The 27,531-nt window shown below is 46.8% G+C and overlaps 1 protein-coding gene across 1 annotated transcript in view; it reads right to left on the minus strand.

Annotated features, from left to right (window-relative positions):
- The window catches only part of Mthfd1l (methylenetetrahydrofolate dehydrogenase (NADP+ dependent) 1 like), a 233,366-nt gene that overhangs the window by 59,367 nt on the left and 146,468 nt on the right, over positions 1 to 27,531 (minus strand). The window contains exons 21-26 of the mRNA XM_045158475.1: positions 27,278 to 27,417; positions 25,780 to 25,821; positions 24,292 to 24,392; positions 23,605 to 23,782; positions 6,229 to 6,336; positions 3,151 to 3,303 (exon numbers count right to left, since the gene is read on the minus strand). Coding sequence (XP_045014410.1) covers positions 3,151 to 3,303; positions 6,229 to 6,336; positions 23,605 to 23,782; positions 24,292 to 24,392; positions 25,780 to 25,821; positions 27,278 to 27,417 — 722 coding nt within the window. The remainder of the gene's footprint in view (positions 1 to 3,150; positions 3,304 to 6,228; positions 6,337 to 23,604; positions 23,783 to 24,291; positions 24,393 to 25,779; positions 25,822 to 27,277; positions 27,418 to 27,531) is intronic.

The following is a 27,531-nucleotide window of genomic DNA, read 5'->3' on the forward strand; positions in this document are numbered from 1 at the left end:
GCTTTCTGTGCCTAACTTAAGTGGCTGGCATGGAAACCGAACCAAGGCTGGCAGGCCCTGCAGGCCAAGTGTCTTTCACAGCTGAGCTGCCTTTCCACCCCTACATAGTTATCTGACAGGTGTAGGCCCTTTCATGTTACTTTCGATATTCTGTTAACGCGATAGTTGTCTGCTCATACCAGGCTCATTACTGACCCTGAGAACGTGCCTTCAGCCTGTGCTGAGATGAACACAAACCGTGGTGTTGGCACCCAGGGCCACTAACTGGAGGGCTCCCTGTGCCGATCTGAATGCCAGTTCTCCCTCCTAGGCTCACGTGCTGGAATACCTGGTTCCCAGCTGGTGGCCCTGTTTTGGAAGGCTGTGGACAGAGCCTTTTAGGAAGTGGGTGCCTGAGGGCGGGCTTTCTGTCACCTTTACTTCCTGTCCTCTCTCTGCTTCCTGACCACAGACATGAGAGCTAGCTGTCACAGTTTCCCGGCCATAATAGATTTATCTGTTCTTAGACCGTCAGCCCAAATGAATCCATCCTTTCTCAAGTTGCTTCTGTCAGTTATTTTGTCACGTCAACGAGAAAAGCAACCCCGAGGGTGCCAGCCGCCTCTACCCTGCGGCTCTGGTGCGCGTCAGCCTCCCCTGTCCCTGCCCGTGTGCGCGGCTGCAGTGCTGACCTGAAACTCTGCACCCAGCGGAGTTAACTCGTCTTCCCGACTGAGCCTTCCCGTTCAAACACCCTCCACGCTGGTGCCAGAGATATTTTCCTAAAATGCAAATCAGCCCCATTCTTCTCTCCCTCTAATTAAGAAAACTCTATCCTCTAGTGGCTCCCTAGCGGATTCTGGATGAAAGTCAAGGTCCTTGCGATGGCGTCCTGGACAAACGGCCTGTTCAGCCGTCCCATCCTACTGATCCCCCTCTGACCCTGGCAGCTCCAGAGGCATTGCACCACCCAGGCAGGGACACCCTGTACTTTTGAGCCTTTGAGTTGGAATTCCTGCTTCTCTGGTTTTAAGGTCACACCCTTTAGGAACACGCTCATCCCCTCTTCTACTTTCTGTCCCAGAGTAGAATTAGCTTGCCTTTCCTTGGGCTCTAAGGGCATGCAGCACCAGTACAGGACAGTACATTCTAGACGCTTCTACGTCAGTCCCTCCTCTGCTGTTCAGACCTGCTTCTTTCAGAATCTTTGCATCTCAAGTGCAGAAAGAATTAAACACACACACACAGAGCTGGGCATGGTGGTGCATGCCTTGGATCCCAGCACTCTGGAGGCAGAGGTAGGAGGATCGCCTTGAGTTTGAGGCCACCCTGAGACTAAATAGTGAATTCCAGGTCAGCCTGGAAGAGACCCTACCTTGAAAAATCAAATCAAAACAACACCACAAAAACATACTGAAAATATTTTGCCAACACCAGTTAAAATGGTTGAATACTGAGCCAGGTGTGGTGGCGCACGCCTTTAATCCCAGCACTCGGGAGGCAGAGGTGGGAAGATCGCCGTGAGTTCGAGGCCACCCTGAGACTCCATAGTGAATTCCAGGTCAGCCTGGGCTAGAGTGAAACCCTACCTTGAAAAACCAAAAAAAATAAAAAGGTTGAATACTGAGGAAAAACCTGCCTATTTGATATTCCTTGTTTGCATAAGAGAGCCTTGTGGCTTATTACAAGAAGTTACCATAGCCAGGCATGGTAGCACATGCCTTTAATTCCAGCACTTGGGAGGCAGATGTAGGAGGATCGCTGTGAGTTCAAGGCCACCCTGAGATTACCAAGTAAATTCAAGGTCAGCCTGGGCTAGAGCAAGACTCTACCTCAAAAAAAAAAAAAGGTTACTTTCTTTTTTAAATTTTATTTATGTATTAAAGAGAAAGGGAAAGGGGAAGAGAGAGAGAGAGAGACAGAGAGAGAGAGAAAGAGAGAGAGAGAGAGAGAAGGGAATGACAGGACATTCAGCCACTGAAAACAAATTCCAGAAGCATGCGCCACCTTGTGCATTTGGCTGACGTGGGTCCTGGGGAATTAACCTGAGTCCTTCAGCTTTTCAGGAAAGCACTTTAACCACTAGGCCATCTTTCCAGCCCACTATATTGTTTTCCATATGGCCTCACATCAGTTCATTACAGTAAGAATGATGATCATCATGACGATCACAATGAGCTAGAGTTTTTAAAATTCTAACCTTGCTTCAGGAACACTCCCATGACAAGAAGGCGAACTAAGCACTGATACCTACCAAGGAATGGTTACCCTTGTGCAGCTTACATGATTGGCAGACTTTTCTCTCTCGCTCCCCCACTTGCCCAAAAGATAGCCTGAAATACCAATGCCCGTCCTCAGGTAATGTGGTCCTATCACAATGGTGATGGGAAATTGGGAACCCAGGTGATTTGTTAATTTGCTCAGCCAGATGCCACCTGATGTGCAGAGGAAGGAGACAGAGGAGGGACGCTGATCCCTCCAGCTCATGGCCTGCCTGGCCTGGTCCTGGCTGCTGTGAACAGCCAATTTTATTTCCCCCACTAAGGCATGTTGTTACAATGTGAAAAGACGTTGAGAAGCCCAGCACTGAAAGCCAGTCTACCGTTCAAACAGTAGACAGGATTCTCGCGGGTCATTCTTTTCCCTGTTGTAGGAGGGAAATGGTTTGTTTGTTTTGTTTTTGTTTTTCGAGGTAGGGTCTTGCTTTACCCCAGGCTGGCCCAAGAGTTCACAGCAATCCTCCTACCTCTGCCTCCCAAGTGCTGGGATTAAAGGTGTGTACCACCACACTTGGCTGGAATTTTTGTTTATTTATTTATTTTTAGTTTTTCGAGGTACGGTTTCACTCTAGCCCAGGCTGACCCGGAATTCACTATGTATTCTCAGGGTGGCCTCAAATTCATGGCGATCCTCTTACCTCTGCTTCCCGAGTGCTGGGATTAAAGGCGTGTGCCATCATGCCTGGCTGAAATTTTATTTATTTATCTATTTTAATGACTCCCACGGTCTGAGAAAAGAGCCTGAACTGCAATGACACAGGTGTTGTTTTGATTCTGGTCAAAGACCACTTAGAAAAATAGCAAATACCGTCTGTCCATACCTTCCTCGTGCGCGATTTGCAAGGACGGCAGCAGAGAATGGGGAGGCGCGTGGGTCCCCCCCGTCACTCACCGTTCCAACCAAAGGGTAAATGAACCCAGCACCGATGCTGGCCCGGACATCACTGATGGGCAGGATGAAATCCCTGGGCACTCCTTTTTTGTCTGGCTCATGAGACAGAGAAAGGTGGGTCTTGGCCATGCAAATGGGCAGGTTTCCAAAGCCCTGTTAAAGAAAGAAAAGGGAACATGTTCACCTCCTGCTCTTGCTGAGGTCATCCCTTCACGTCTCCATGGCACAGACGGGAACACGTGCAGTAGCTGCTCTTCACTTGTGCAATGAACAAGAAGCCGAGGGTCCCGACTTGTCGCCACAGGGCCACTGTTTAGCAGGTTGGGGCAGGGGTCGACTGTTTACTTTGGAGGGTCTCTTTAAAAGGACTGGCTGTGTTTTGCTCCTGTGTGTGCGTGCGTGTATGTGTGTGTATGTGTGTGTGTGTGTGTGTGTAAGGCTATTTTTAGCCACAGTAGGGGGAGCAGCTGTTGCAACCACTTTCTAATGCTATTAATATCCGGGATTCGGAAAGGTAATCTGGAGCGCGTCTCCTAATGAGGCTCTTAGTCACATCACTGCCTCCTTCTTGGAGTCTGTCAGGAAGCAAAGGCCCCTTTGTGCTGGCCTATGAATCATGGCTATTTGATCTGCGATTACATTATAGGAACGAAGATGAGGTCACTTCTTAAGCCTCTTATTTTTTAAGGACCAAAGTCCATGCCTGACCCCGGGTTCGGAAGGTGAAAGGGCAGGAAGTCCGCATGCGGCATCTCACAAAGAGAACAGTGTCTGCGAAGCATGCTGTAATTAAGCGGCACATAGCGTTCCTTTCGAGACTTTGTTAATTAATTGCAACCACATCCTTGACACAGAACTTTTAAGGAATAGTCCCTTGGTGGACGGACAGATGACAGGATTGCAATCTTTAGAGGTAAACTCTGGAGGACTGCTTGTGACTCAACCTAAAGTGACTTGTGACATTTCAGAGTACTGTTCAGCATAGGAACAATGTCTTTTTGGAAGTGGTACTCTTTTCTACTGATAAGGCTGAGGGAAAGTCACAATCGCTTTTCAGGATTTTGGAGAATGATTAAATACTGAAATAATTCTGTGGCATGATATAGATTTGCCATGAAAAATTATGAACAGAGCCAGCTGTGGTGGCGCACACCTTTAATCTCAGCACTCGGGAGGCAGAGGTTGGAGGATCGATGTGAGTTCAAGGCCACCCTGAGAATGAATTCCAGGTCAGCCTGAGCTAGAGACCCTATCTCAAAAAAACAAAACAACTTTCATTTACTTTTAAAAATTAAATATTTAAAAATGTAACATGCTGGGGCTGGAGAGATGGCTTAGTGGTTAAGCACTTGCCCGTGAAGCCTAAGGACCCCTGTTCGAGGCTTGAATTCCCCAGGACCCACGTAAACCAGATGCACAAGGGGGCACATGTGTCTGGAGTTCCTCTGCAGTGGCTGGAGGCCCTGGCACACCCATTCTCTCTCTCTTTCTCTGCCTGTTGCTCTCATATAAATAAATAAAAAAAAATTTAAAAAAGGGGAGGGAGGGTATTGCCATGGGATATTTTTTATAATCATGGAAAATGTTAATAAAAATTGTGAAAAGATAAAAAATAAAATAAAATTTAAAAAAAATTGTGAAAAGAAAAAAAAGCTCCAGGTTCAAATGATCTTCAAAAAAGAAAAGTAAAAAAAAAAAATTTTTTTTAATTTTTAAATGTAACATGCCATTAATATAGTACTGCATAAAATGTATTACAATGAAAAGGACTTAATATTAGCATAAATGATTTTTTTTTGGTTTGGTTTTTCGAGGTAGGTCCTCACTCTAACTGAGGCTGACCTAGAATTCACTAAGTAGTCTCAGGGTGGCCTCGAACTCACAGCGATCCTCCCACCTCTGCCTCCCAAGTGCCCAGCTAAATGATAATTCTTACTACCATTATTAAAAGTTCATGGAGCCAGACTTGGTGGTTCACATTTGTAATCCTAGAAGTCAGGAGGCCTCAGTAGGAAGACAGGCATGCTTTTGAGGCCAGTCTGGACTACACAGTGGGGTCCACTCTAGAGCCTGAGCTAGAGTCAGGGTCTTGCCTCAAAAAACGTATTCATGGTGGCCAAGAAACCACACCAAACTTCCCGACAATGATTTTAGTTTACTCAGTTTCTTTCGCATGAGTGAAAGGTTCACCACAGAACAATACCACTGCAGAAAATCCTTTCGGAAAAAGACAAGCTGAGGCCAGAGAATTACTCAGTGGGAAACGCTAGCGGGGCACGGGAGGGGCTCTTGGTTCCCTCCTCAGCACCACAAAAAAGAAAAAAGAGAGCCGGCGTGGTGGCATATTTTTTGTTCATTTTAATTTCTTTATATGAGAGCGACAGACAGAAAGAGAAAGAGGCAGAGGGAGAGAGAGAGAGAGAGAGAGAGAGAGAGTGGGCGCGCCAGGGCCTCCAGCCACTGCAAACGATCTCCAGACACGTGCGCCCCCTTGTGCATCTGGCTAATGTGGGACCTGGGGAATCGAGCCTCGAACCGGTGTCTTTAGGCTTCACAGGCAAGCTCTTAACCACTAAGCCGTCTCTCCAGCCCCGTGGTGGCGTTTTGAAGGTAGCAAGAGACCTGTGATGGCAAGGAAGAACTGGGGATCATGTGACTGACTTCCCAGCTGCAGAACAGAGGGTAGTTGCCATGCTTCAGGCCTAGAGGGCAGGAGACCAGACCACACGTCACATTTGAACGTGGCTACCATCCTCAGACACAGCGATGGGGTTGGAACGGAGATCACTGGGAAAGTGCTGGCCTGCCACACACCAGGTCCTGGGCTCCACCCCCATCACTACAAACGATTGACAAACTTCTGACCTCAGAAGTAATGATGCTTATGCCAGAAAAAGTCCCTCCTCATGATATCCAGGTTCAGCTCAACACCGCCCACAGGTGTTACTTCGATCTTTGTTGATCCTAAAGCCCATTAAGCAGGGTTGAGCTATGCGAGAAAAGTAACTAGTCCTTAAGTAAAGGCACCTTGGAAACACGGGGTGAGTCTCCTCCCTAAATCACAGTGCTTTCCTTTACCTGTTGTGTGTACCGATCAATTTTGGATTGCGCCTCTGCAGACAGTTCAATGTCCTTGGCCCCGTAGACAGCCTGGGCGATGGTTCTTATCTTTTCCACAATTGGAAGCTGGAGAAACACAAATGGCAACAAAATCAAACGTTTACCCTTTAATCGGACTGAAGAATGAAGGGAAAGCTTGGGAAGATTTTAGACTTCAGATGCAAATTCCCAAGTAAGTGCAGCATTTGAAACCAACCCCCCTTTCTCCTTCTATATTCTTTTTTTTTTTAAATTTTTTATTTTATTTATTTGAGAGAGAGATGGGGGAAGAGAGAGAAAGAATGGGTGTGGGTGCGCCAGGGCCTCCAGCCACTGCAGATGAACTCCAGATGCATGAACCGCCTTGAGCATCTGGCTTATGTGGGTCCTGGGGAATCGAACCTGGGTCCTCAGGCTTCACGGGCAAGTGCCCTTACCACTGAGCCATCTCTCCAGCCCCTCCTTCTATATTCTTAAAAAAACATTTTAAATTTTGGGATTGGAGAGATGGCTTAGCGGTTAAGTGCTTGCCTGCCTATGGAGCCTAAGGACCTCGGTTCGAGGCTCGATTCGCCAGGACCCATGTAAGCCAGATGCACAAGGGGGCACATGCATCTGGAGTTTGTCTGCAGTGAATGGAGGCCCTGGTACACCCACTCTCTCTCTCTCTATCTGCCCCTTTCTGTCTGTCGCTCTCAAATAAAAAAGTAAAAATTTTATGTATGTGTATGTGTGGAGTGTGTGTGTATGGCTAAATGTGTACCATGACACTCAAGGAGATCAAAAGACAACCTTAACCTTGAAGTACTGGTCCTCTCCTTCCACCTGGCTTAAAACAAGATCTCTTTTTTTGTTTTGCCACTGGGAAGGCCTGTGAGCTTTGGGATTCTCATGGCTCTGCCTCCCACAAGTACACCACGTTAGCAAATACCCTTAGCCACTGAGCCCTCTCCCTATGCCTCCTTCTACTACATTCTTTTTTTTTTAAATTTTTTTTGTTCATTTTTATTTATTTGAGAATGACACACAGAGAGAGGCAGATAGAAGAGAGAGAGAGAGAATGGGCGCGCCAGGGCCTCCAGCCACTGCAAACGAACTCCAGATGCGAGCACCCCCTTGTGCACCTGGCTAACGTGGGTCCTGGGGAATACGAGCCTCGAACCGGGGTCCTTAGGCTTCACAGGCAAGCACTTAACCGCTAAGCCATCTCTCCAGCCCCTCCTTTTACATTCTTAAAGACACTGAAGTTCAGAACAAAAGTCAAATACCACCAAAGCCTCAGACTTTTAGCCAATTTAAGAAGCTGCTTATCTACTTCACCATTTTTATTCATTGTAATATTTATAAAATAATTTATACTGGGCTGGAGAGATGGCTTAATGGTTAAGCGCTTGCCTGTGAAGCTAAGGACCCCGGTTCGAGGCTCGGTTCCCCAGGTCCCACGTTAGCCAGATGCACAAGGGGGCGCACGCATCTGGAGTTCGTTAGCAGTGGCTGGAAGCCCTGGCGCGCCCATTCTCTCTCTCCCTCTGTCTTTCTCTCTGTGTCTGTCGCTCTTAAATAAATAAATAATTAAAAAAATATATATTTAAAAAAATAATTTATACTATTCAAGAGCCATTACTAAAGAGTAAGTAGGAAGGGTGTGCGTGCGTGCGTGTGTGTGTGTGTGTGTGTGTATGGTTATTTTGTGTCCAGAGGGAAGTCTCAAAGCATTAACATCCAACTGAAACGCAAGGAGCAGAGTCCATGGCATTTAGTCTCGGGTAGATTCTGGACGGTGCTAGGAGCAATGCCTGGCCCTTCAAGCTTAATCAATAAACCAGCACCCAACAGGGTGTCCCCAAGGACTCTTATTATGTTTACACATTGTTCTCTAAGATTCTTTCTAGAAGAAACAGGTCTCCTTTCAGAACTCCAGAAACCATTCTTGTTAGAGGACCGCTGCCCTAGTGTCTTTAGGCTTCATTTTATTTTATTTATTTTTGTTTTTTTAAGGTAGGGTCTCACTGTAGCCCAGGCTGACCTGGAACTCACTATGTAGTATCAGGGTGGCCTTGAACTGATGGCAATCCTCCTACCTCTGCCTCCCCAGTGCTGGGATTAAAGACGTGCACCACCACACCCAGCTGGAACGATACATATATATATTTTAATTTTTTTTGTTTATTTTATTTATTTATTTGAGTGCAACAGACAGAGAGAGAAAGAGGCAGAAAGAAAGAATGGGCACGCCAGGGCTTCCAGCCTCTGCAAACGAACTCCAGACGCGGGCGCCCCCTTGTGCATCTGGCTAACGTGGATCCTGGGGAATTGAGCCTCGAACCCGGGTCCTTAGGCTTCACAGGCAAGCGCTTAACTGCTAAGCCATCTCTCCAGCCCTAGAATGATATTTTAATAAGTGTTGGTGTGATTGGACATTTTCTTGAAACCAGACAATGAATCTGTCACAGGAGAAAATTATACAACACAGGATAGGAAAAAATTTTGAGAAGACTGGATAATGGCTAATAAGGGAGTACTAACTAACCCAAATCCCATCACCTGGGAGGCCGAAGCAGGAGGATCATGAGCTCTGAACCAGCTTGGACTGCACTGTGAGACATTCTCAAAAAACAAAACAAAAACCCAACCACCAAACAAAAGCATATAAATACCCAAACAAGAGGAACCAAAAAGTGACAAAGCAGAAGGATATTGGCAAATAAGTGTGTGGTGGGCAGACAGTATCTATACTTTGAGATAGGAAATCCAAATACATTATTGTTGGTAAAAACAAACAAACAAAGAGTTGGACTGGAGAGATGGCTTAGCGTTTAAATGCTTGCCTGTGAAGCCTAAGGACCCCAGTTTGAGGCTGGATTCCCCAAGACCCACGTTAGCCAGATGCACAAGGAGGCACACACATCTGGAATTAATTTGCAGTGGCTGGAGGCCCCGGAGCACCCATTCTCTCTCTGCCTCTTTCTCTTTGTCATTCTCAAATAAATAAATAAAAAGTAAAAAAAAAAAAAAAAACAAAAACAAAACTAAAAGTGGCCACGAGAAGAGGATTGACTCAAGCAGAAGAGAGAAGCTCAGAGACAAAGCTCTCAGTTTAAAAAAAAATATTTTTTATTTGTTCATTTATTTATTTTACTCCAGACACATGCACCATCTTGTGCATCTGGCTTATGTGGGCACTGTGGAATTGGACCTGGGTCCTTAGGCTTTATAGACAAATGCTTTTAACCACTAAGCAATCCTTCCAGCCCTTATTTATTTATTCATTTATTTGAGTGAGAGAGACAGCAAGCACGCCACGGCCTCTGGCCACTGCAAATGAAGTCCAGACACACAGCCACCTTGTACATCTGGCTTTACACGGGTACTGGGGAATTGAATTTGGGTCCTGAGGCTTTGCAGGCAAGCTCCTTCACTGTTGAGACATCTTTCAAGCCTAGATATTTATTTATTTAGTTTTTTTTTTGGATGTAGGTCTGGCCCAGGCTAGCTTCAGCTCACGGTGATCCTCCTACCTCTGCCTCCCAAGTGCTGGGATTAAAGGCATGATGAGTCACCAAGTCTGGCTCAAAGTTCTTAATTTTGAGAAAAGTATTTGGCAAAATCGTAATTTCCCTGTGGGTAGAAAATATTGTCATGATGCATTTAATGAACGGACCGCTTGATCTTGTTTGGCACATGGTGCATGTGCAGGAGTAAGCGCTGATGCAGGACGGGGAGTTATCTAACACGAGAGAAGGAAACCTGGATGTTGCTGCCCTCCCGATGCTCACAGAACTCCAGGCTGCTCTGAAACGTGCTTCTTCACGGCTGGAGTCTTGCACTCCTGTCACGTTGTCCTGTGCTTTGGAGCTTAATCAACGAACAGGAAACAAAACCAAAGACCAGGTCTTGATAAGCCCTCACTGAACGGCACGTAAAGGGTCTGAAGCAACGGCGACAAATCCCACGTTCATGAACAGATTCGATACCAGATAGACGAGCCAGGTCTCTGAAGCGTCTTCTATTCTACCAGCTCAGGGCAGTTCCAAGAAAAATCCTATGACTGCTCAGGGATTTTAGAATGTGACCAACTCTTGTGAGTTCTCACACTCAAAATGAAAATCACACAAATACTTAAGGTCACTTAAAAAAAAAAAATACACATGAGGGCTGGAGGGATGGCTTCGTGGTTAAGGTGTTTGCCTGCAAAGCCAAAGGACCCAGGTTCGATTTCCCCAGGACTCACGTTAGCCAGATGCACAAGGGGCACGCGTCTGGAGTTCATTTGCAGTGGCTGGAGGCCCTGGAGCTCTCTCTCTCTCCTACTTTGTCAAATAAATAAAAATAAAATACTTAAAAAAATACATGAGCCAGGTGTGGTGGCGCTTGCCTTTAATCCTAGTACTCAGGAGGCAGAGGTAGGAGGATCATAGAGAGTTTGAGGCCACCATGAGACTACCTAGTTAATTCCAGGTCAGCCTGGATTAGAGTGAAACTCTACCTTGAAAAACAAAACAAAACAAACAAACAAACAAACAAAAAAAAAACCAGGACTGGAGAGATGGCTTAGCCGTTAAGGCTAAGTACCCATACAAGGCCAGATATGCAAGGTGCTGCGTGCATCTTGGAGTTCCTTTGCAGTGGCTGGAGACCCTGGTGTAATCAATCATTCTCTCTATCTGCCTCTTCCTCTCAAATAAACAAACAAACAAATAAAAGCACAGGCTCTGTAGTTAAAAGCACTGCAACAGCCTAAGTTTGAGTACCCAGTATCTATATAAACCAAGTCACAAAAAAATGGCAGTTTCCAGTGGGAAGAGGCCCTGGCCCACCCATATTCTCTCTTTCCCTCTCAAATAAATAAATGTTAAACACACACACACAAAACAAAGATAAGCGACTTCTTAACCTGGTGTCAATTACATCACATAATTATGTAATTCCATTTGGTATCGACATGGGAATAGATGACGTCATCAGTGGATGAGAAGAATGGATTCAGAAAGTCATCCCCTCCCCCACAACGCAGGGGTGTGGCAGCATATGATGGAAATGGTGCCAGAAGTGCTGATGGCCTGCTGGCTTTTGACAGGAAATAAAATTAAGATACCCACCTCCCACTATCCCCTGCCCCCCAAACCCAATATGAACAAAGGACTCTCCAAAAATTAGAACTCTAAACACTTGTAGAAAACAGGGGGAACTCAATCTTATCACAAAGTAGAGTATTACTGCATAAAGAGGGTAACAACACAATAAGCCATGGAGCCCGGCATGGTGGTGCACACCTGGAGTCCCTGCGTGTGGGAGGTGCAGATGAAAGATCAGGAGTTTGGGCTGGAGAGATGGCTTAGCGGTTAAGCGCTTGCCTGTGAAGCCTAAGGACCCCGGTTCGAGGCTCGGTTCCCCAGGTCCCACGTTAGCCAGATGCACAAGGGGGCGCACACGTCTGGAGTTCATTTGCAGTGGCTGGAGGCCCTGGCGCGCCCATTCTCTCTTTCTCTCTTTCTCTCTCTCTCTCTTCCTCCTCCTCCTCCTCTCCGTCACTCTCAAAAAAATAAAAACAGGGCTGGAGAGATGGCTTAGCGGTTAAGCGCTTGCCTGTGAAGCCTAAGGACCACAGTTCGAGGCTCGGTTCCCCAGGTCCCACGTTAGCCAGATGCACAAGGGGGCGCACGCATCTGGAGTTTGTTTGCAGTGGCTGGAAGCCCTGGCGCGCCCATTCTCTCTCTCTCCCTCTACCAGTCTTTCTTTCTGTGTTTGTCGCTCTCAAATAAATAAATAAATAATTTAAAAAAAATAAATAAAAAAATAAAAACAAAGATCAGGAGTTCAAGGCCATCCTCCACTATATAGTGATTCCAGACCAGCAGGGGCTATATGAGATTTTTATCTTAAAACAAATAAAAAAAAAAAAAAACCAAAGATAAGAATGATTAAAAAAAAGAAAGAAAGAAAGAAACTGAAAGGAAAGAATAAGCTAAAACGAAACAATTCGTGGATTTTTAAAAACTTTTTCACTTTTTGGAGATGGAGTGTCTATGTAGCTTAGCCTCTTCGAGGCTCCTGTCTCAGCCTCGCAAGTGCTGAGATTACAGATGTATGCCACTATACCCAGAAATATATGGATTTGGCTACACAAAATTGCAAACTTGGGGGCTAGAGAGATGGCTTAGTGGTTAAGGCACTTGCCTGCAAAGTCAAAGGGCTCAGGTTTGATTTCCCAGGACCCACGTAAGCCAGAAGCATGCATGAGTTTGGAGTTCATTTGCAGTGGCTAGAGGCCCTGGTGCACCCATTTTCTCCCTGCACATACTTTTATTTATTTTATTTTAAAATATTTTTAAAAGTTTCAAATTTGGAAGGTAAGAGGATAAGAAGAGGCAGACTGAGGGAAAGGAAACACCTGAGTAGTTAAAATGTCAAAAGATGGGTATGAAAATGAATTTTCAAAAGCGTACAAAAGATAAACCTTTTTAGCCGGGCCAGAGTGAGACCTCGAAAAAAGAAAAAAAAAAAGAAAAAAAACCCCATAAACCTTTTTATTTTTATTTATTTATTTTTGTTTTTTGTTTTTTCGAGGTAGGGTCTCACTCTAGCCCAGGCTGACCTGGAATTCACTATGGAGTCTCAGGGTGGCTTCAAACTCACGGTGATCCTCCTACCTCTGCCTCCCGAGTGCTGGGATTAAAGGCGTGCGCCACCACGCCCGGCTCATAAACCTTTTTATTTTTTTTGTTTTTGTTTTTGTTTTTCGAGGTAGGGTCTCACTGTCGCCCAGGCTGACCTGGAATTCACTATGGAGTCTCAGGGTGGCCTCGAACTCACAGCGATCCTCCTACCTCTGCCTCCCAAGTGCTGGGATTAAAGGTGTGCGCCACCACGCCCGGCTCATAAACCTTTTTAAAACAGAGTGCTAGAATGTCTTTCCAAGCAGGGAAAAAAAAACAAACAAAAAACCCTGCCTCGTTAAGCACAAGGCCCATACTCTATCAGGGAGGCAGAGGGGGGCTCTCAGGACCCTGTGTGCATTAAGCAGGGGAGAGTGGTTCCCAGCACCGAGAGCAGCCGTCCCAGTACTCGGCGAGTGCCCGGAGGGGTGTCTTTGTCAGTAACTGAACCCTCTTCCTTGCTACAGTGTTTACTGGTTGGCAATATCAAGCCAGTGCCAGGGCCAGCTTCGTGATCTGTACTGAATCGTGCCACCCCCGCAGTAGAGTACCGGGGGGCAGCAGGAAGAGACCAGCCGTGGCAGCCTGGGTCGCCCCTCGCTTTGCCTACACCGCCACAGCTGGGTGCTTCTCGGCACGCTTATCGAGCCTGTGGCCTCGGCCTTGTCACCCCTGAAGCAGAGGGCGGTGGGCCCACGGCCTTTTCTGTGCGCAGTGTGGTGTCTTGCAACCCCAGCCTGGGTCCTGCCGCCAGGAACTGAATGGATAGAAAAATGCCAACTCTCTGACAAGAAGCCCCAGGCCAAAGTCCTCTAGAAATTTCTATAATGCTTCACGATGTTTTAAAAGTAGATGTATCTGCGAGGGGGGAGCAGGGAGGAGAGGAAGAGAGAGAAAGGGACACGCAGGGCCTTGGCCACTGAAAACGAACTCCAGACGCACGTGCCAGTTTGTGCATCTGGCTTCATGGTACTGGGGAACTGAACTTGGGCCAGCAGGCTTTGCAAGCAAGTGCCTTTAGCTGCTGAGCCATCTCCCCAGCCTCTCCAAAGCTTCTTTTCTACTCACAAGTACAAGTAAATAAACAGAACTGTCTCAGTGAGCTTATCTTTTGGGTTTGGTATAAAAACTTGCCCAGTGAGGTGATTCTACGGTGTGCAATGCGCTTCTGTTGTGTTAGCGGGAAGGAGCGCCCCTGCCATCCCGCCTTCTCTGCTTGGCTGTGGGGAGCATTATCATCTTTGGTGGGGGAGGGCATGGGAGGAGACCTCGAGCTCCATCTAATGATCTCGACCTGAACTTGACATTCACTTCAACTGCTCTGTGGCAAATGATAGCTTTTATCAAACAAACAAAATGGCCAAGTAAGCTATGAGTGTTTGTGCTTGCATCATTATTAGCTTTCCGTCGGCTATGCGCTGACTGATTTATCCCGTCCCTCCTTTCACCTTGTGTCTAGCAGAGTGGCTTGCACACAGTAGGCCTACCACGATCACGTGCAGAAACAAACGCATCACCACCCACGGCAAGGATTTTCACGATGCCAAGGCGTCATGTGGGGAATTTCGAGGACTTTGTGACCTGGCATGCCCGAGGCCCTGGGGTTGGAGCCCCGGTATGGTGGGGAGGGGAAGGAAAGGGAGAAGAAAACGTTTAACTTGAGTAATGCTTTGCCAGGACAGACCTTTATGAACCAAGAAGAGAGCGACTACTATTCCTTATGAAGACAGAGGCACCAGGGGCAAGTACACCCGACAAAGTTTATTCAGAAAGCAGTGAACACCCTGCTCGTACAATGTACGACTGGATAACACGGTGATATCGGAGTGACTTCACCAACCCGCGTCTACACACTCCTGGTTCTGATCATTTTTGAACTCACCCTACGTTAAACCTTTATACCCCCTAAAAGTAGATCGCCGTAAACATATTCTACACTGACTCCCTCCCAAACCTCTGAAATTCACATTTAGGATACAAAAATACTCAAGAGTGGAACTGTCTAATGCAATATTTTGCTACGATGCAAACATGCACGCATGTCACAGGCTGTGCGTGTGCGGGTGTGTGCATGTGTGTATGCGGAGACCATTCTCCAGATACACTGTCCCCAGATGTACTGTCCTCTGCTTGTTGAGACAAGGGTCTCACCAATTAGATTAGACTGTCCAGCCAGACAGAGATCCACCTGTCTGTCCACGTGTCTCCAGCACTGACATTCTAAACGCAAGCCACCATGCCTGGTCTATGGGTTCAGGTCTTTCTGCTTGTGGGGCGAGCTATCTCCCCAGCTTATGTCTGTGCTTTCCAGCTCGGCAGGCACTCACATCATGTAACTATTGAAGCACATGTAATGGGATGAAGACATTTGAAAAATGTCCAAGAGCCGGGCGTGGTGGCGCATGCCTTTAATCCCAGCCCTCTGGAGGCAAAGGTAGGAGGATCACCGTGAGTTCAAAGCCACTCTGGGACTACATAGTGAAGTCCAGGTCAGCCTGAGCTAGAGTGAGACCTTACCTCAAAAAACCAAAACAGAAAAAAAAGAAAGAAGAATGACCAAGAAACCGAATCATTAAACTTATTTTAGTTCATTTTAGCCTGAAGAGTTACCTGTGGTCCTGGGCACTGAGGCTTTTGGGAACAAAACAAAACAAAAATAACCTTGGTAATCACTATATTGTAGTTTATTTTTATCGTGTGCGTGTGTGTGCGTACACATTTGTGCAGATGCTTACACCTGTGTGTGTGGGTGCAGGACACAGGAGGATGGCCAGTGTCCACCTCTGTTGCTCTTCTGTCGTATCTCCTTCACACGGGGTCTCACACTGAATCTGGAACTTTCTAACTTCTCTCCCTGCTCACACTGGGCATACTGGCTGACTAACAACCCCAGTCAGTGATCCTCCTGTCTCTGACCCCCTTGGCACAGGGTCACAGGCACGTGTAGCCCCACCAAGCTTTTTTATTTTCTCTTCACGTGGGTGCTGGGGATCAAACTCGGGATGTCACGTGGTGACAGAGGATTCCCAGCCGAGCTGATGAGCTCCAGAGCTGAATTTATGAGCCCGGCGTTCACGTGAGACCACGTGTATTAATTACTTTCTCATTTGCGGGGGGAAGGGTTCATTTCAGCTTTTAGTTTTAGGTAACAGTCCACCCCGGCGGGGAAGGCACGGCGCCAGGAAACGGTCACGCGGGTCCACAGTGAGGAGGCGGAGTGACGAACGCCACTGCCAGGCCAGCTCTCTCCCCTTTGCACGGTCCAAGGACCCCCACCCACGGAATGGTACTGCCTACCACTGAATAGTCAAGGTGGGTCTTCCCGCCTTAATTAACCTTATCAAGATAATCTAATCAAGAGAGACTGGCACGGAGGCTAACCTAATCTATGTAATATCCCTTAAAGGTGAGTCTACGTCCCATCAGATGGGCAATCAATACGAACCACCACACCCTGCCTCAATAACTCTATGTCAACCTCAGATCTACATGTACACACACACACACACCCCTCCACATATAAAGTTCTTACCTGCATAGAAACATGCATATCCACACGTACATCACACCAAAAAAAAACAAACAAACAAACAAAAAAAACCCAAGTAAAGTGAAATACAACCAAGGTTTATTTATTTATTTTTGGTTCATGGAGGTAGGGTCTGGCTCTAGCCCAGGCTGACCTGGAATTCACTATGTAGTCTCAGGGTGGCCTCGAATGCATGACAATCCTCCTACCTCTGCCTCCCCAGTGCTGGGATTGAAGGCGTGCCACCACCACGCCCGGCCCCAGAGCTAAGGTTTAGAAAGAAATGGTTACAAACAGCGAAGCCTGAAGGCTTTGAATGGCAGTGGCTGTTCAGCCCACGTGGAGATGGGATGCTAACATTAGCGGCTCTGAATATTCCGCACAAGAGCGATGAAAATGCTACAGAACACGGCTCCCCAGCCCTACCTCTAATGAGGCCATTAATATGCACAGGGCCATGCTGAATACGGAATCACGTTCTCGTGTTTCTCCAAGGTCACGCGGCTGCGAGCGTGCAGGTTCAACGTCCCTGTGCAGTGATAACCGACCTAATGAATTCTGATGCTCATAAAAGACATCAAGTCAAGGATCAATTAATAAAACTTGCCAACTGAACAGAAATCTCCAGACACAGTGATCACGTCAGTCCGCAGGTTGTATTTTAAACGATGGAGCAGCGCGGTTTGGCACGCGTCCTTTCCTGCCGTTCAGACAGATGTGATGTGGACCTGCGCTCACTGTTACCCCACGGGTACAAGGGCACAAGGGCGGCACAGCGCGTGTGCCACCCGGTGTCCGCAGAGACGCTCTGGCGTTGTTCCTGAGCACAACAGGGCCCCGATGTCTGACATAAAAGCATACCTTGCTCTGGAAACCAGCACAGCTTACGTGCTGACCCGGAGCCTGCTTATGGACACCCATAACCGGCTCTGCAGACCCCCTGAAGGAGTGTTATTCTAGGCAGCTGCAGTGGGCGGCGCAGAGAACCAGGGTCTGGAAAGTGTGCACCTGAGCCGGGTGTGGTGGGGCACACCTTTCACCCCAGCACGCAGGAGGTACAGGTAGTAGAGTAGGACTGTTGTGAGTTTGAGATCAGCCGGGACTACACAGTAAGTCCCCCAGGTCAGCTTGAGTTAGAGAGAGACCCTACCTCAAAAAACAAACGACAAACAAATAATAATAAACAAATAAAAAGGCCAGGCATGGTGGTGCATGCCTTTAATCTGAGTGCTGGGGAGGCACAGGTAGGAGGATTGCTGTGAGTTCAAGGTTACTCTCAAGCCACACAGCCAGTTCCAGCTGAATCTGAGCTAGAGTGAGACACTATCTCGGGGGTGGGGGTAACCAACCAACCAACCAACCAAAAACCTGCATCTGCCACTAAGACATATTAAAAACAAGGAACTTACACAGATGATCGAGGATTACTTTCAGACAGCCTGTTTGTGTGAGGGCATCTCTAGAGAGGTTTAACTTTGGGCTAGAGAGATGGCTTAGTGGTTAAGTGCTTGCCTGTGAAGCCTAAGGACCCCAGTTCGAGGCTCGATTCCCCAGGACCCACATTAGCCACATGCACAAGGGGGCACATGCATCTGGAGTTCGTTTACAGCGGCTGGAGGCTCTGGCGCACCCATTCTCTCTCTGCCTTTTTCTTTCTGTCTGTGGCCCTCAAGTAAATAAAAATAAACAAAACAAAACAAAAAACATCGACAAACCCAAAGGGCAAGCTACTTACATAAAAGGAAAAAATAAAGTATTTTTTCTGAAAAAAAGTTATTACTGAAGAACAAGAACTTTCAACCTCTTGGAGACTAAAGTGTTTCCCTGTGGCTGGGAAAGTTGCAGTTTTCTCTCTAGACATGTTTTACTACATTTGATCCCGTTAACATTTATACCTATAATAACATTTAAATAATGATCATTAAATGTTTTGCTTTGGGCTGGGAAGGTGGCTCAGTGGACGAGAGCACTTGCTAAGCAAGCATGAGGTCCTAAGTTCGATCTTCAGCACACAGGTAAAAAGAGTCAGGTGGGGCTGGAGAGAAGGCTAAGCAGTTAAGATGCTTGCCTATAAAGCCAAAGGACCCAGGTTCAATTCTCCAGGACCCATGTAAGCCAGATGCACAAGGTGGCACACATGTTTGGAGTTCGTTTGCAATGGCTGGAGGTCCTGGTGTGCCCATTCTCTCTCTCTATTTACCTTTCTCTCTCTCTCAAATAAATAAGTAAAAATAAACAAAATATATTTTATTAATGTTTTAAAAGAAAATAAAACAGCAAGCCAGGTGCGGCCGTGCATGCCTGCAACCCCAGTACCAAGGCGTGTGTGGAAAGGAGGATCACTGGAGTATGCTGGTCTGCTCGCGCATCCAAAAACTGTCTAGTTCAGGGCTGGAGAGATGGCTCAGCAGTTAAGATGCTTGCCTGAAAAGCCTAAGGACCAGAGTTCGATTCCCCAGTACCCAAGTAAAGTCAGATGCACAGGGCAGAAAAACAGACGAGTTCAGAGTTCAGCGAGGAAGGGAAAAGGCCGGCAGGCACAGCCTGACCACGGGCAAGGCAACAGGGAGGACAGGAGAGAGGAGGCAGGCGTCCTTTCTCCTGCGTGTGTGAAATATGAAACATATGCAGAGATGAATAAATATCACTGTATGTTTTAAGATTTTACTAATTCTACCCCACTGTACAATGTGAGTGTATCTAGTATACAGTGAAATATGACAGATTTGTGACATATGTAGTTTTGTCACAAAAAAAAAAAAAAAAAATCCCCTCCACTTTAGGGCTGGAGAGATGGCTCAGTGATTAAGGCATTTGCCTACAAAGCCAAAGGACCCAGGTTTAATTCCCCAGGGCCCACGTTAGCCAGATGCGCAAGAGGGCACAAGCATCTGGACTTTCTTTGCAGTGGCTGGAGGCCCTGGCATGCCCATTCTCTCTCTTTCTCTGTCAAATAAATATATAAATAAATAAATAAATAAAATATTTTTTAAAAACCCACTTTATATATACAGACATAAACACAGATGCATGTTTACATGCCTTTTAATTTATGTAAAATTTGAGGTTTTGGTGGCAAATGTCGCTAAGTTTAATTAAAGGGTATCCCACCAACAACTGAAATATGTTCCAGTTTGAATCTTAAAAAAATACAAAACAATTTCTTGACTAAAACAAAACAAAACCCACCCTGTCTTGAAAAAGACCAGCACCCCTCAACCCTAGGGCGTTGAGTGTGTCCCAGTTCTGAAACCCAGCATGGCCAGCTGGGAGGTTGTCTCATGTGCTGGGCAGTTTTCTGGTGCGCTTTGGTCTTCCTCCATCCAGCCATCATTGTGTCCCAGAGAATGGCCCCAGCAAGCAAGTGGAAAGACCTTCTAACAAAAATAAGCACTAGCCTGCCTCGCTGTCAAGGTCACACTTCAGAGTGTTTACAAGGATAGAAGAAGGACAGGGAGACCGTTTTCAGCCAACTCCCGATTTCAGAGAAGATGTGGACCCTGAATGTCAGGCCAGCTCTTCAGTGCCGTCCCTCCCACGGCACAAAAGTGACTCTTGGTTCTCACCGAGAAACAAAAATATCACACGAGTCTTTGTCAAACGCGTTGAGGATCGCTTCTCACAGTGTATTTAGGAAGGCTGGCTTCTAATATTGGCTTGAAGTTTTATTAATGCTGTTCGCTGGAGTTACAAGAGAATGATTGAAGGTAGCTTCCAGAACATTCTCTGTGTTTCTGGAAGGAACGTAACACAAGGGAGAGCTGCCACCACCGGCCCCCGCACTATGACGCTCACTGGGTGGGCCTCCCAGTAACTTGTGAAGCTGGTCCTTGCTAATGTGTTCACAAGGAAGCCAAGGTGCACACGCATCAGGGAGCGTGCCCCAATTTTCATGGGTCGTAAGAGGCTTGGTCCAGATTTGAGCTCAGTTCTGTGTGACATCTGAGCGTCAGCCATTAACTATAATTAAGAGCTGAGTCCACATCCCAGCTGGGAGCATGAGGAGGAGCGCCTGGAAAGATGTGTGGAAGTGGAAATTCTAAGCAAATAAAGTGTAACAATTATTGTTTTTTTTTTTTTTCTTAGCCATACAATTTCCCTGGCTCACTGTCCAGATGTGTTAAAACGGTTGTAGGGGGAGGCGCTTGCGGCGATGGCTCAGTGGGTTAAGAACTAGCCACCCAAGGATGAATACGTGAGTTTGGATCTCCAAAATCCACGGCAAGCCAGACACAAGCTGAGGTGGAGACGGGCTCACCCCTTGGAAGTCTGTGGGCCAGCTCACCGGCAAACTCCGCGGTGATCAGTGAGAGAAGCTGCTTCAAACAAGCTTGTCCTCTGACCTCCACGTGTGTGCTGTGGCCCTTGCAAGTTCACACATGCACACGGGCACACATACACACACAAAAGAAATAAAGTCAAAAATATACTAGAGGGATGGCTTAGTGGTTAAGGCGTTTGCCTGCAAAGCCAAAGGACCCAGGTTCGATTCCCCAGGACCTACATTAGCCACATGCACAAGGGGTTGCACACATCTGGAATTTGTTTGCAGTGGCTGGAGGCCCTAGTGCACCCATTCTTTCTCTCTTTCCCTCTTTCTGTCAAATAAAAACTAAAATAATAAAAAGTATATATAGCCAGGCGTGGTGGCACACACCTTTAATCCCAGCACTCAGGAGGCAGAGGTAGGAGGATCACCTTGAGTTCAAGGCCACCCTGAGACTACATAGCGAATTCTAGGTCAGCCTGGACTAGATTGAAACCCTACCTCAAAAAAACAAAAAACATAACACAAAGCCATATAGATAGAGAGAGAGATGTTAGAAAACTCGGGATTCCCATTGTTGGCTACATAGCCTTAAGAATGCAAAGCAGTCATGAAGATATGTTACCACACATGCTTCTCTGAACACATACACTCACAGCTCTGAACGCATACATATATTAACAGTCAAAAGGTAAAAGCAATCCATGTTTGTTAACAAAACATAGTGTATACCTACAGCAAAACAACATTTAGCCCTACCGATGAACAATAAAATTACTCTTTTGATTTTTTGAGCTAAGGTCTCCCTCTAGCACAGGCTGACCTGGAACATACTCTGTAGTCCCAAATTGGCTTTGAACTCACAGGGAAACTCCTACCTCACCCTTTAATCCCCAGTGCTGGGATTAAAGGCATGCACCACCATGCCCAGCTCTAACAAGAAAATTCTGATACATGCTACAACATACGAGTACTGCTTTGAGTGAGAAAGCCCTAAGTACAAAAGGACCCAGTACTATATGCTTCCTTTATATGAATATGTAAAATTGTCAAGTTATAGAGACAGAAAGCATAAGGGTGGCTTGCAGAAGCTGTGGAGAGAGGGAATGAGTGTTAAATGGGATATATCTAGTATCCGCTTGTGTGTGTGTATGTGTGTCTTCATATGTGTGAGTGTGGTCACAGGACAGTCTTTTTAAAAAAATATTTAATTAATTAATTTATTTGAGAGAAAGAGAGTGGCAGATATACAGAAAGAATGGGTATACCAGGACCTCCAGCCATTGCAAACAAACTCCAGATGCATGCACCAACTTCTGCATCTGGCGTACGTGGGTACTGGGGAATCAAACCCGGGTCCTTAGGCTTTGTAGGCAAGTGCCTTAACCACTAAGCCATTTCTCCAGCCCCAGAGGACCGTCTTGTGTATCAATCAGTCCTTGCCTTCTACCTTGATTGAGGCAGGGTCTCTCATGCCTTGCTGTGTGTGCCAGGTTAGCTGCCCGGCAAGCTTCCAGGAGATTCTCATCTCTGCCTCCTTTCTCGCCGTTGCTGCGCTGTGATTCTACGGGGCCTCTATTTACTACAAGCTCAGGTACGTACTCCTGCTTGTGCGACAAATGCTTTATCTTCTGAGCTATCTCCCTGACAGGATGAGAGGAGTTCCTGAAATCGGGTTCACAGTGACGCGAAGGTGCTTCATACCCCTGAACTCGGCACTCCTCACAGCCAGCTCCACGCCGCTGCGACGGGTCTCCAGATCCAGGGCAAGTTCCGTACTGGTGGAAGAAGCTGGCCCCCTTTCACAGGTCCACAAGGGAGTGCAAAGCCACCACCAGCAAACACCTGACCGCAGGGACCCCGGCAGAGCTCAAGCACTCTGCATTCCTTAGGCTGGAACCCAAATCTGTCACGAGTCTGCTAGGGGCAAAAGCTGCAAACTCAATTGTTAATAACACCTGCGTCTATTGGGGATCATAGATTCAAACTATCACAAGCACCAAAAAATGGTAATTGATATATGTAGTTTATGACAATGGAAAAAAAAAAAACAGCTCAAGAAAGCCATGGGAGAGGGCTGGAGGGATGGCTTAATGATTAAGTTGTTTGCCTGTAAACCAATGGACCCAGGTTCAATTCCCCAGGACCCACATTAGCCAGACACGCAAGGGGGCGCACGCATCTGGAGTTCATGTGCAGTGGCTGGAGGCCCCGGAGGGTCTAGTTTCTCTCTCCCTTCCTCCCTCTCTTCCTTCCTTCCTTTCTTTCTTTCAGAGTGACAGAGAGAGAAAGAGGCAGAGAGAGAGACAGAAAGAGAGAGAGGGAGAGGGAGAGAATGGGCACACCAGGGCCTCCAGCCACTGCAAATGAACTCCAGATGTGTGCGCCCCCTTGCGCATCTGGCTAACGTGGGTCCTGGAGAATTGAGCCTCAAACCGGGGTCCTTAGGCTTCACGGGCAAGCGCTTAACCACTAAGCCATCTCTCTAGCCCTCTCCCCTCCCTTTCTCTGCCAAATAAATAAGTATTTTTTTAAAAGCCATGGGAAAGAAGAAACCCCAGCAGAACTGGACAGGGAAAATATCTCGCCTGGGCTCACAAGCCCTGTAAAACTGCTCAGGCGTCTTGTGGCTGCAGGCATTAGCTGTCCACGTACCGTCCAGCGCACTCCCTCCCTTGGGCCAGCTATTCAGGAGCAGACATTGTCTCTAAGAGCACAGGCTTTGGGGTGGGGGGCAGGGCACGACCTTGGCAGGGGATTTACCACCCTTGGTCTTGAATGTCCTTTTCTATAGTGTGATCAGGGTGGCTTCAAGGACCTATGTAATAAGGCGCTGATCGCTGGCCCTGTGCGAGATATGAGAGCCGCCGTCGCCCCCTGTTGTCACGGTAGCCACAGCTTACCTGGACATCATAGAGGAACTGGAATCGGCTTCTTTTGTTGGCAGCTTCCCTCACGGCCCGAGCCAGGTCCACCGAGCCTCTCCCCCCAGCGGACCAGTGGTAGCAGGGCACCGCATCGAAGGCCCCGGCCCGCTTCGCCAGCTCACACACCAGGTCAATCTCGGCGCGGGTGTCGGTCCTGGTGATGAAAACGCGGTGGTTTTGCATTTGTATCCACTTAGCGATGGATTTAAAGAGCTCCCAACCGTTTACACAGACCTTCACTCCCTAACGCTGAATGTATTTTCAACATCAAAAGTGGTCACATCGTGTTTAAATAAGTCAGACCTGAAGAGAAGTGTGGAGAAAGAGTCTTCTCCAACACAACCCTCATATGTGAACTTGTTAAGGGCTTTTAATAGAGAAAACTACGTAAGGTTTCTTTTTGATCCCTCAGCCTTTCTGACAGAACTGCTGAGTAGAAATTTTGTAAAGCCAAAGTCATGGTAATTTTCTATATGAGTTTTATTTTCCCAATAACATTTCAAGAAAATGTTTGTGAAAAAGGAAACCAAACCAAACAAATAGAAAAAGCCGCGTCATTCTGTATATGTTTAGATGAGGCTCTGAAAGACCAAGTGTCCTCAGGACACAAATGTGGTCCCACAGGGTGGCCCCCCAAACATAACAGCAGGAGTCTTGACTCACTTGAACACATTCAATGCCACCACAACAGGGACCCCGAAGAGCTGAGCGATCTGAATCTGCTTCTGCAAGTTACAGCAGCCGTCGGCCACCAGCTGGATGTTCTGAAAGGAAAGTGGACCCGGGTCATGCCTGCCACACCTCCCAAGAAAGACTGTCATCACCACACTGGTACGCTGTGCTTCTGTTTTTCTTACTTCATTGGCCTAGAAGCTTCCAAAAAAGACACCTAAGTCACTGCCTCCAAGATAGATGTTTGTAAAGGGAAGTGGTTCATTTTCACAATAATTTCTGTTTTGGGTCCAGTGACAAGTGTGGGTTATGAGGCGAGCAACCATCTCTTGGGAGCACTGGCTACCAAATGTAAGCAACATGCCCATGCCCTGCATCCCATGGGGGGTGGCAGGGAAGAGGCCCAAGTTCCTGGGATACCAAGGAACCCTGTCTAGCTCTTCAGGCTCAGAGCCATGGCGCCACCTATAGGAGTTAAGTGGTACCGTGTGTATTCCAAGAGTCAGTTTGTTTTTTTTTTCTTCTACAACTAAAGAAGACAGGGATATAGGCTATGCACCCCCTCCCTGTTTTGTTTTTTTTCTTTTTCTTCAAGGTAGGGTCTCGTTCTAGCTCAGGCTAACCTGAAATTAATCTCCGGCTGCCTTTGAACTCACAGAGATCCTCTACCTCTGCCTCCCAAATGCTGGGATTAAAGGCGTGTGCCATCACACCTAGCTAAACTACGCTTAAAAAATATTTTATGTATTTATTTGCAAGCAGAGGGATAGAGAGAGGGAGAGAGAGAGAGAGACACACACAGAGAGAGAGAATGGGTAGATCAGGGCCTCTAGCCACTGTAAACGAACTCCAGATGCATGGGCCATTATGTGCATTTGACTCTATGTGCATGCTGGGAAATCAAGCCTTAACTGCTAAGCATCTTTCCAGCCCCAGCAGTCACTCCTTTGTTTCTTCCCTGGAGACCGTGGGTTCTGACAGTTCTAGTGGCTGAACCAGGGACAGATCTTTCCTTGAGATCTAAGAGGTGGCTAGTTTTTTTTTTTAAAGTATATTTTATTTATCTATTTGAGAAAGAGAGAGAGAAAGAAAGAGAAAGAGGGAGAGGGAGAGAGAGAGAGAGAGAGAGAGAGAGAGAGAGAGAGAGGGAGAGAATGGATGGGTCAGGGCCTCTAGCCACTGCAAACGAACTCCAGATGCATGGGCTTCCTTGTGCATATGGCTTACGTGGTGGGTTTTGAAGAATCAAACCGGGATCCTTTGGCTTTGCAGGCAAAATGCCTTAACAGCTAAGCCATCTTCTCCAGCCCTGGATGGATAGTTTTAATCCCTTTACTGTATTCATTTCCATGTGGATTCTTAGAGAAGCACATTTCTAAGAGGCCTTGGCAGAAGGGACATTTACTGATGGTTAACCAGAACTCAATGACTACTGGTTTGAATGACCCCTCACGTAAGTATTTAAACAGTCTTTCTTACCTCCTCTGTATATTCTTTCTTTAGAGGGACTCCAGCAGTTACCTGAAATAAAAATAAATAACAATTAAGAAACAGTACAAAGATATGCTTACTCTATCAGTCACTTAAAAATATTTCTATAGGGCTGGAGAGATGGCTTATTAGTTAAGTGCTTGCCTGTGAAACCTAAGGACCCCAGTTCGAGGATGAATTCCCCAGAATCCACGTTAGTCAGATGTACAAGGGGGTGCACACGTCTAGGTTCATTTGCAGTGGTTAGAGGCCCTGGTGCACCCGTTCTCCCTCTCTCTTTCTCTCTGCCTCTTTCTCTGTCTGTTGCTCTCAAATAAATAAATAAAAATAAACATACATTTAAAAAATACATTTTTATAGCTGGGCATGGTGGCACACGCCTTTAATCCCAGCACTCAGGAGGCAGAGGTTGGAGGACTGTTGTGAGTTCAAGGCCAGCCTGAGACTACATAGTCAAGTTGCTATTTATGTAATGATATCATAAGGAAGAAGAAATAATACAGGATCAAAAACATTACTGTAGAATTGTTTCACATAAGAAGGAACAACACAGAGATGGGTGAGATGGGTTAATAATGATAGAGTACTAAGAATATGAAAGTTCAGGGCTTCAGAGATGGCTCAGTGGTTAAGGCACTTGTGTGCGAAGCCTAGGGAACCAGGTTCAGTTCCCCAGTACCCAGATGCACCAGGTGGTGCATGTATCTGGAGTACATTTGCAGTGGCTAGAGGCGCTGGTATGCCCATTCTCTCTCTCTCTCAAATAAATAAATAAAATAATTTTAAAAACGAATATTAGAATTCAGGAACCAGGAAATGGCTCAAAAGGACAGTAGCTTCATGTGAAACTTGATGAGCTATCACATCAGGGAACAAAACACCTATCTGTGGACGTGCACTGAAAACCCTCAGCAGGCAAACCCATCACTCCAAACCTCACCTCTACCCTCCCCTGCCCCTCCACATGATCACAGAACCTGGAAACAAATATTAAGACTAAAGAGTGGTTTCAGAGCTGGGCATGGTAGTGCACGCTTTTAATCCCAGAATTCAGGAGGCAGAGGATGGAGGACTTGAGTTTGAGGCCACCCTGAGACTCCATAGTGAATTCCAGGTCAGCCTGGACTAGAGTAAGACCTTACCTTGACACCCCCCTCCCGCCAAAAAAATGAGTGGTTTCCTGGTTCTCCTATCCAAAATGTTACTGACAAGTGACGTGTGGCATCACTGCACACGTGAATGAACTATAAACTCAAGTGCCCGATGGTGGTGATCTGTGAAGAAAGGAAACATTCCAAAAACGGGAGACATTAAGAAGGCATAAACATCTCAAATGCTAATTCTACTTCATCTTAATTTTTTTTTTCTTAACTCCCTAGCCCCAGGCTGGTCTGGAGCTCATAGTGATCCTCCTGCCTCAGTGTCCTGAGCGCTGGGATTACAGGTGAGAGCCAGCAAGGAGGAAAAGGAAAGCGTGAGAACTTACACTCGGCCCCCCTCCGTGCATCTTCAGAGCTCGTACGGTGGCCACCAGCACGACCGCGTTGGGGACCAGGCCAGATGCTCGGCATTTGATGTTGAAGAATTTCTCCATCCCAATATCAGCCCCAAAGCCAGCTTCGGTCACTGTGGGGAAGCAAGGAGGAGATGCGCTGTTATCTACTGAAAATCACAGTAGGTCTTGGCAACCGTCCATGACCATTAATAGCAATTCCAGCTCGCGGGACAGCCTGGGCTCTG

This window comes from Jaculus jaculus, chromosome 9, assembly GCF_020740685.1.
Source record: "Jaculus jaculus isolate mJacJac1 chromosome 9, mJacJac1.mat.Y.cur, whole genome shotgun sequence".
NCBI classification, from domain to species: Eukaryota; Metazoa; Chordata; class Mammalia; order Rodentia; family Dipodidae; genus Jaculus; species Jaculus jaculus.